Source organism: Theropithecus gelada, chromosome 1 (genome assembly GCF_003255815.1).
Source record: "Theropithecus gelada isolate Dixy chromosome 1, Tgel_1.0, whole genome shotgun sequence".
NCBI classification, from domain to species: Eukaryota; Metazoa; Chordata; class Mammalia; order Primates; family Cercopithecidae; genus Theropithecus; species Theropithecus gelada.
Window position 1 is genome coordinate 18,818,082 of NC_037668.1, and position 10,282 is coordinate 18,828,363.

At 47.0% G+C, this 10,282-nt stretch overlaps 1 protein-coding gene across 2 annotated transcripts; it reads right to left on the reverse strand.

Moving 5' to 3' along the window:
• Window positions 1-5,577: 5,577 nt before the first annotated feature.
• Window positions 5,578-8,550, reverse strand: LOC112605286 (protein S100-A7). 2 transcript variants are annotated; one of them, XM_025354979.1, is made up of 3 exons: window positions 8,462-8,550; window positions 6,725-6,882; window positions 5,578-5,804 (listed from the first exon to the last, which is right to left on the reverse strand). In XM_025354979.1, exons 2-3 carry the CDS (start codon window positions 6,863-6,865, stop codon window positions 5,640-5,642), a joined length of 306 nt encoding a protein of 101 aa, XP_025210764.1. In that variant the 5' UTR covers window positions 6,866-6,882; window positions 8,462-8,550; the 3' UTR covers window positions 5,578-5,639. The 2 variants fall into 2 exon arrangements, with proteins under 2 accessions (XP_025210764.1, XP_025210767.1); XM_025354982.1 differs by lacking the exon at window positions 8,462-8,550 and adding an exon at window positions 7,672-7,728.
• Window positions 8,551-10,282: the final 1,732 nt, after the last annotated feature.

Here is a 10,282-nt window from a genome sequence, read left to right on the forward strand (position 1 = left end):
ATATCCAGCCAAACTGTTTCATAAGTGAAGGAGAAATAAAATCCTTTACAGACAAGCAAATACTGAGACAGTTTGTCACCACCAGGCCTGCCCTACAAGAGACCCTGAAGGAAGCACTAAACATGGAAAGGAACAACTGGTACTAGCCACTGCAAAAATATGCCAAATTGTAAAGACCATTGATGCTAGAAAGAAACTGCATCAACTAATGAGCAAAATAACCAGCTAATATCATAAAGAAAGGATCAAATTCACACATAAAAATATTAACCTTAAATGTAAATGGGCTAAAAGCTCCAATTAAAAGACACAGACTGGCAAATTGGATAAAGAGTCAAGACCCATCAGTGTGCTGTATTCAGGAGATCCATCTCGCGTGCAGAGACACACATAGGCTCAAAATAAAGGGATGGAGGAAGATCTACCAAGCAAATGGAAAACAAAAAAAGGCAGGGGTTGCAATCCTACTCTCTGATAAAACAGACTTTAAACCAACAAAGATTAAATGAGACAAAGAAGGCTATTACATAATGGTAAAGGGATCAATTCAACAAGAAGAGCTAACTATCCTAAATATATATGCTCCCAATACACGAGTGCCCAGATTCATAAAGCAAGTCCTTAGAGATGTACAAAGAGATTAAGACTCCCACACAATAATAATGGGAGACTTTAACACCCCACTGTCAACATTAGACAGATCAATGAGTCAGAAATCCTCAATAAAATAATGGCAAACCGAATCCAGCAGCACATCAAAAAGCTTATACACCATGATCAAGAGGGCTTCATCCCTGGGATGCAAGGCTGGTTCAACGTACACAAATCAATAAACGCAATCCAGCATATAAACAGAACCAAAGACAAAACCACATGGTTATCTCAATAGATGCAGAAAAGACCTTTGACAAAATTCAATAGCGCTTCATGCTAAAAACTCTCAATAAATTCGGTATAGATGGGATGTATCTCAAAATAATAAGAGCTATTTATGACAAATCCACAACCAATATCATACTGAATGGGCAAAAACTGGAAGCATTCCCTCTGAAAACAGGCACAAGACAGGGATGCCCTCTCTCACCACTCCTATTCAACATAGTGTTGGAAGTTCTGGCTAGGGCAATCAGGAAGGAGAAAGAAATAAAGGGTATTCAATTAGGAAAAGAGGAAGTCAAATTGTCCCTGTTTGCAGATGACATGTCTATATTTAGAAGACCCCATCATCTCAGCCCAAAATCTCTTTAAGCTGATAAGCAACTTCAGCAAAGTCTCAGGATACAAAATCAATGTGCAAAAATCACAAGCATTCTTATACACCAGTAACAGAAAAACAGAGAGCCAAATCGTGAGTGAACTCCCATTCACAATTGCTTCAAATAGAATAAAATACCTAGGAATTCAACTTACAAGAGATGTGAAGGACCTCTTCAAGGAGAACTACAAACCACTGCTCAACAAAATAAAAGAGGACACAAACAAATGGAAGAACATTCCATGCTCATGGATAGGAAGAATCAATATCATGAAAATAGCCATACTGCCCAAGGTAATTTACAGATTCAATGCCATCCCCATTAAGCTACCAATGACTTTCTTCACGGAATTTGAAAAAAACTACTTTAAAGTTCATATGGAACCAAAAAAGAACCTGCATTGCCAAGACAATCCTAAGCCAAAAGAACAAAGCTGGAGGTATCACGCTACCTGACTTCAAACTATACTACAAGGCTACAGAACCAAAACAGCATGGTACTGGTACCAAAACAGAGATATAGACCAATGGAACAGAACAGAGCCCTCGGAAATAATACCACACATCTACAAATATCTGATCTTTGACAAACCTGACAAAAACAAGAAATGGGGAAAGGATTCCCTATTTAACAAATGGTGCTGGGAAAACTGGCTAGCCATATGTAGAAAGCTGAAACTGGATCCCTCCCTTACACCTTTTACAAAAATTAATTCAAGATGGATTAGAGACTTAAATGTTAGACCTAAAACCATAAAAACCCAAGAAGAAAACCTAGGCAATATCATTCATGACAAAGACATGGGCAAGGACTTCACATCTAAAACACCAAAAGTAATGGCAACAAAAGCCAAAATTGACAAATGGGATCTAATTAAACCAAAGAGCTTGTGCACAGCAAAAGAAACTACCATCAGAGTGAACAGGCAACCTACAGAACGGAAGAATATTTTTGCAGTCTACTCATGTGACAAAGGGCTAATATCCAGAACCCACAAAGAACTCAATCAAATTTACAAGAAAAAAACAAAAAACCCCATCAAAAAGTGGGCAAAGGATATGAACAGACACTTCTCAAAAGAAGACATTTATGCAGCCAACAGACACATGAAAAAATGCTCATCATCACTGGCCATCAGAGAAATGCAAATCAAAACCACAAATGAGATATACCATCTCACACCAGTTAGAATGGCGATCTTTAAAAAGTCAGGAAACAACAGCTACTGAAGAGGATGTGGAGAAATAGGAACAGTTTTACGCTGTTGGTGGGACTGTAAACTAGTTCAACCATTGTGCAAGACAGTGTGGCGATTCCTCAAGGATCTAGAACTAGAAATACCATTTGACCCAGCCATCCCATTACTGGGTATACACCCAAAGGATTATAAATCATGCTGCTATAAAGACACATGCACATGTATGTTTATTGCGGCACTATTCACAATAGCGAAGACTTGGAACCAACCCAAAAGTCCATCAGTGACAGACTGGATTAAGAAAATGTGGCACATATACACCACGGAATACTATGCAGCCATAAAAAAGGATGAGTTTGTGTCCTTTGTAGGGACATGGATGCAGCTGGAAACCATCATTCTCAGCAAACTATCGCAAGAACAGAAAACCAAACACCACATGTTCTCACTCATAGGTGGGAACTGAACAATGAGAACACTTGGACACAGGAAGGGGAACATCACACACCGGGGCCTGTCGTGGGGTTGGGGTAGGGGGAAGGGATAGCATTAGGAGATATACCAAATGTAAATAATGAATTAATGAGTGCAGCATACCAACTTGGCACATGTATACATATGTAACAAACCTGCACGCTGTGCACATGTACCCTAGAACTTAAAGTATAATAATAAATAAATAAATAAATAAATAAATAAATAAATATAAAGGGAAGGCAGGCCCACATTAGGGATGGCCAGTTGCCTTCTGGACTTTAGAAATGGACTTGAAAGTCCAGCAACCGCACCCCAGGGAGACCCTCTCTTCTTTTCGGAGATCAAGGCTTGAGTCAAGCTCTTCAGTCATTTGCATTATTCTTTTTGGCCTAGTTCCAGATTCTGGGTTCCACATTCTGGAGTCCTCTCCTAAGCCGCACAGGCTGCCTCCCAAGCTGGAAGTTTTTAGATTTTGCACTGCTGTTTACATGAAGTGGTATTGACCAGAATTTGCACAAAAGTATTTTATAATAAAAAATAATATAGAGTACTTATTATGAGCTGGGATCCAGTACTGCTATGTGCTGGGTAACCAGGAGATCTGAGGTAACAGTGTTTTCCGCCCATGATTCCAAGTCTGGATGGAAAGACACGAGGGGAATCTGAGGTAATGCAGCCACTATGGTAGGAGTGGGGTCAGAGTGAGGGAGGCACAAATGAGGCAGAGATCATTTCTTTGGGGTGAAGAGATGGTGGTTCACCCTCTAAATGTCTAAGAGACATTGACAAAAAGCTCAGTCTTGAAATGTAATGTGAATGAGACAGATGAAGTACTAAAAGACATTTCTGGCTGAGGCAGCATTTGAAAGATTGGTATAGAGGCATGAAATACTGAGATATACTGACGGGGGGTGTGTTGCGCATACTTGGAATAACAGCAGCTGGGTGAACAGGAGGGATTCAGAGAGTGCTGGGCAGACAGGAAGTCAGGCACTCACCCTTGGGACCCTGGCATGACAGTTCTGGGCAGTGACCAGCAGTCCTGGTGGAGGAGAGAGGAGGAAAATGGGGAAGATGGTTCTAGGCTGGAGATCTGCAGGGAAGGTGTGGCCCAAGGAAAGTGGGCAACAGAGCTAAGAGAGGAAAGAGAGCAATTCTGGGGTGGATGATGGGGGGCAGGCTGCACAGAGAAGGCAGCAGGGGACTGGGAAGAGAAAATGAAATCCCAGGGACTGCAGGTCTCTGTGAGTTCCAAGAACAGGTGGAATAAGAATGAGAAAGGGGGAGAAGGAGAGAGAAGAAACCTAATGGTCAGACATTGGGATTTGGAGGTGAAAACTGCAGATCAGTCCTGAATGCTAATGAGGTGCAGAGTATGTTCAGGAAGGAAGATTCCTGATGAGGAGAGGAGATGCTGGTCTGTGAACAGAGGTGTGAGTGTGGAGTGCAGCAGTCATTCACAAGAGCAAATAACCCATCCTACACACTTCTGCTGGTTGGATGGAAAGAGAATTTTTGAGATTGTTGCCTGATTTCTCCAAGAAGAATGTTTGCCTCATTGAGAGGTTAGCTGGAGACTGACCAGGGTGGTATGCGTGATATGGACAGATGATGTGAGCCTCAAGGAGGAATACTAAGAGCAGCTGCATGGAACATGGCCTTGAAGTGACACTGGGTGAACATTAACCCTGTGTTGTGGCCTGTATGGAGAGACCCGTCAGTGCTCTGCTAGGACAGCACTGTGTCCTGCTTGTTTCTGCATCCTCAGCCCATAGCACAGTGCCTGGCCTGGAGTAGACTACCAATAACAAACCGCTCCATTACCCACCAGATAGAGGTGCTGCAATTTCTCATCACAGTCAGCATAAGCTTTCTGTGTCAGTCCTTAGGGCATTTCTGTGATGTTGCCTTATTCAGGCCAGCCTCCTTACTAGGGCTTCTGGACCACTTAGAGCTGTTCAAAATCTAGAGTATTCATTCATCATCAGAAACCCAGTCCTGGCATTGAGCAAACCATCATGGAGGACAGCTAAGCATCAGAGTGACTCCCTCTCACTTCCACAGGGTCACCCACATAGGCACATGCACACAAGCACACAGAACAGGGAGAGGACACAGACCTTGGAGCCCAGACCACAGGACAAGGGAGCCCATCCTCAGGGAACTACTGAGCCTCCCATTCGTAGTCACATGGGCCCTGAGCCTGATCCCATCCAGGAATCCCTATGTGAGTGGTTTCTGTTTCCCCAAGCCCTGGAGAACAGCTGGGGCGGGAGCGGGAGGGCAGGAGCACACTGAGAGATGCCAGCTCCTTCTCAGTGCAGTATCTAAGTACATCCGAATGACCTGGTCAATGCCTTGACAAGGAGGGGCATTGCTGTGACCTGGCAGAGGCCTTCTACCAGCTTCCACCTGTAACCTGCTGCGGTGGCTGCATTTAGGGAGTGGGGCAGAGGCCGACACCAGGACCTGTGTGAGAAGCAGCTCTCCCTGTGTGAGAGGCCACAGGGAGAACATTGGTGGTGGGACATTACTCCTGGGTGACCCACTGGATCGGGGTGGTGGGGATTCTCCAACAAAGTTAGCCTGGAATTGGCAGTTTTGACAATGTAGGTCACCAAAGAGAAGAAGGAAATAAGGCAAGTGTCTGGTGGGAGGAGACACTTTATTGTTCCTGGGATCTCTGGAGGCCCCTTGGTGGGGCTGGATCACTGGCTTCCCCCGGAACAGGGCGCCCCTCCGTGGCTTTGCTTGTGGTAGTCTGTGGCTATGTCTCCCAGCAAGGACAGAAACTCAGAAAAATCAATCTTCTTATCCTCATTCTTGTCCTTTCTCTCAAAGACATTGGTCAGGTAATGTATGCCCTTTTTGTCCTGTGAAGAGAAAAACGTACAAACAAGAAAAATTCAATCACAAACAAGTTTTGGGCTGGGAGGGGAGAGGAGGAGGCAGAGGCAGAGTCAGAAACAAATGCCTAGATCTGCATAGGCATCGTGGCGGGGCTGAGAGTGCCCGGCGAGTGGGTGAAGTTGGGGTGAGGATGTGAATGTTATCCCTGGAGTTCTCTAGGGAGACTTTTTGTCTCAAACCTCAGATGGGAGGCAGGTCCTGTCCCGAGGCGCTCTGTTTAGTGACCTTGGGGAGAGCAGTCCCCTGTCCCAGCCTCACTCTCACCTGTCCCCAGCCTTTAAGGGCACTGGCTACCTTAGTTCTACCCCAGGGCCCCCAAATTGGCCCTCATGCTTTGTTCTCTTCTTTCTCTGACCTCCTCTCCTTTCTTCTCTTTTTCCACCAAACTCATCTTCTGGGTTCCCTACTCTTGGTCATCTAGACCCTTTGGTACCTAGCAGCCCACAATTTTTTTCAGATTTGCTAATGAGTCTTGTCTATTGCAAAGAGGGCTATTGATTTCTACTAGCAATGGAACTTCCAGTGCTTTCCCATTAATCTCAAGGATGTTGATGTGGGGCCTTTGGGAAGCAGGACCTGAGCATGTGAGTTTCAGTCTCACAGAGAGGGGGTCAGTGAGCACTGGGAGGGGACTGTGCACCGCCCTCAAGCTGCACACTTTCCTGACCATCTCATAACCTCATTTATATCTGTATAACTCTTTCCCATTTTCATACTTTTTTGCCTATCATCCTTAGATTCCCATATGATCCAAGCAATAAATTTGCAAATGGGAAATGTTTTAATCAGAGGATGAGGGTGACCCGTCCAAAGACACATAGTAAAATATATCCTCAGCCATGCCAGCGTCCAACCAACATTGAGAAGCTAAACCCCGACTCACACAGGCACTGAGGAAGTTGGGGAAGTTTTCCTTCATCATCGTCAGCAGGCTTGGCTTGTCAATCTTGTCATCACGTCTGGTGTATTTGTGAAACATGTCGATCATGCCTATTATGGACGTCTCAGCTTGAGTGTTGCTCATCTTGGCTTTCAAAAAGGCTTCAGGAAATAAAGACAATCTTTTTTTCCCTTCATTTAAGTTAGGGTCTCTATGTGGGGGTGTTGGAAGGAGGGCTGAGGACAGAGGAAAAACAGCCCTAAGATGGAACAGAAGGAACTCGATTTTTAAAAATGTGATGGGATAAGTTGCTCAAAAATGAGAGGGTAGGACCAAGTCCGAGACCTGGCCCACCCCGGCCAGGGCCAAGAGGAGATGCAGGTGGATGGCGGAAGTCCAGCTGTGGGCAGAGCTTTGGAGAGGGAGAAGCAGAGAGAGTCGGGGGCCAGCAACACATGGAAGAACTGAGCTGGGACCCCTCCAGTCTCGGCCAGCACATGGCAGACCCCACTCCTAAAACAGCACCAAATCCATCTCCTCCAGCTTCACAGCTGGGGTGAGAGTCACGGGGGCAGGACAATAGCCTTGGTGATCTGGTCTCCGACCCTCCTGGGCTGCTTCAGGAACCAGACACCGTGGGCCCCACCTTGACTCAAGTGCAAGCCCTGCATGACACGGTGCATGCAGGCTCCAGGTGCACATGTGAGCATGGATGTGAGTGTGAACAGGAAACACAGCCCTGTCCCGAGCACAGGGGGGCCCTTCCTGCATTCCCCTGGGAATGAGAAATGGGAATGGCCTCTGTTACAAGGAACAGACATAACCCCCTGGTTCTTAAGCTGCTGGATGGGATGGGAGTGAGGTGGTTGTCGCTTCATGTCTGCTCTTGGGAATTATCTGCACCCTCGGAATCACCAAGGCTTGACCCTGTTTAAATAAGAAGGTCTGACTTCCCAAAGCAAATTGTCCAGCCGGTGGTCAGTCTGGGCTGGCCTGCACCCCAAGCCTGAAAAATAGGACAGTGCAGCTCTCACTTCCCACACTTTCCAAAGAACCAGAAAAGGACCTTGGCTAACGCGTGTGGGTGTCTGACAATAAACCCCCAACTCCTCTCAACGCAGGAGAAAGTGCCATGCTGGCAACTGACTAAGAGGAGCCACCCAAAGCTTTTTTGATTCTGAGGCCAAGGCTAGACGCCAAGCCCTGTGCCCAGAGGGTGCCTGAGAATTTGCAGGTTGTGGTAGGGAGTGAGGGAGCTTTGGCTGCTCAATACCTTACCCAGGTAAGGGCAAGCCATCTGGCCAGGGCTCTGCTGTGTCAGGGTCCCAGGCCTTGGGGTTTGGAGAGCCTCCAAAGCATTCACAGGGGATCCTTAGCCCTCCACCCTCTGTGGGGGCAGAGCTGGGGAGGGGATTCAACAACTGGGACCCCAACACGCGGATGAATCCAGGGAGGAAGAAGACAGGGAAGGTCCTGTGCTCAGGTCCCACTGAGGACATTTCCACAGGAGTTGTCTCAGGAGATCCCAAAGGAGCAACGGACAGGTCTAGTTCAGCCACCTGGTTGTACAGATGTGGGCTTTTGGTGTCAAGTGAAGGTCACACAGCCCAGCTAATGGCAGAGCTGGCCTAGACCCAGGCTCCTGAGTCTTCTTCCACAGCCCTTTCCCTTCCTAGAGGCAGCACAGCAGACTGGGCACTGGGCACTTCTAGAAAACGCAAAGAGGTAGGTGAGACTTACCGGAGCTGGGAAGCGACACGAGGAGCAGGATGAGTGAGATGTGTGTGTTTGGAAAAAGAGCTGTCCCTTTATAAGGCTCAGCCTGGCTCTTCCCAGGGGCTGGGAGGCCTCGGGCCACCTCTGTCATCTGTTTCTTGGAGCCTTGCCCCACATCAGGTGGGTGGGACACACCCAGGAGGCTGTGCTCAGGGTTTCTGACCAGGGAGCCAGGTCACCAGGTCCCACCCCACCCGAGACCTCACCTGGGGACTTCCCTGGCTCAACCTTGATTTGAGGGTAAGGCAGCCAGTGCATGTGTAGTAGCAAGTCAGGAAATGGGAGAAAAGAGCACTGGGACTCTGGACCCAAAGAGGATGGAGTTTCAGACTCCTGAAGGTAGCATGGTCTTGTTTGTTCCCTCTCCCAGTCCTTCCACACATTTGTTGAGACAGCCTGTTCTACGACCCCACCGCGTACTGAGCATTCTAACGTCCAGACATCAAGATACCTGCTGCTCCTGCATCCTCCTCAACCCTCATAGTCCTAAGAGGCAGGTGCTGCAATCTCTATTTTAGGAAAGGAGAAGTTGAGATGTTCCCAAGTTTACTCAGCTGGTAAACACAGCAAATCATCATATGAACACAGAAAAGGCGGAATCACATCCTTACTTGTATCCCCTGTGCTGTAGGTCTTGGGTCGCATTAGGGTCTGCCCTAAGGGAACTCAGAGTCCAGGGAGGGAAGCAGGGTTCCTTCATTGCTAACCATTGGTCAGCCCCTCACAGAAGCCCTGGACTCAGGTGGGGGGACTGGGGTCAAGGTCCCACTATCTAGGTTAGGTGGCGGAGTGACCCCCCCGTGGAATGAGCCTGGAGGCAGGGAGTGGGAAAAGTTCTTTCCTGCCCCATGGCACTAACTTCCCAGAAAGTCTTCAGCGTTTTTCCTCCTCCTATGCAATACAGCCTGTGTAGGAGTTGGGAGCTGTGCCCTTGGCTATAATGTGCCCTACCCTGCTGTGGAAAGCCTGACCCAGGTAGGGGCAAGAGGATTGGGAAGGCCTGGGAGTCTCCGGGGCATGGTGAGGAAAGGGAGATGATGAATCCCTGACATAGACATTTTCTGCTAACCCCTTCCAATGTTCCTTTTAGGGTACAAGAGAGCTCCAGGTTCATTTAGTGCCAGCCCCTTAAGCACTCTGGGGCTCCACAGAGCTGATGTGATGTCTCCCTAGGTGGACCTATTTTCTCCACCCATCATATTCCTTCAACTTCCTTCTCCATCAGTACTTATGTAACCAGGGGGACCTGTTTCTCCCTCTCCCACTTCCCCATATGATGGCAATATTACTTTTAGTGGCAAAAGATACACACACACACACACACACACACAGTGGAATACTACTCAGCTATGAATAAAGAATGAAATCATGCCTTTCACAGCAACATGGATGGAACTGGAGGCTATTATTTTAAATGAAATTACTCAGAAACAGAAAGTCAAATACTGTGCACCTCCACATGTGAGTGGGAGGTACATCACGCATACAGATGGAGGTAGAGAGTAGAATCATAGACACTGGAGACCGTGAAGGGCAGGAGGTCAGGCGGTGGGTGAAGGATGAGACATTTCTTGGTGGGTACAATGCTTGCTATTTAGGATGGCTATGTTAAAAACCTGGACTTCACCACTGTGCAATATATTCATATACATTTGTATGCAGGTTTTTGTGTGGACATAAGTTTGCAATTCTTTTGGGTAAATCCCAAGGAGTGTGATTTCTGGATCCTATGGTAAGAGCATGTTTAGTTTTTTAAGAAAGCACCAAACTGTCTTCCAAAGTGGC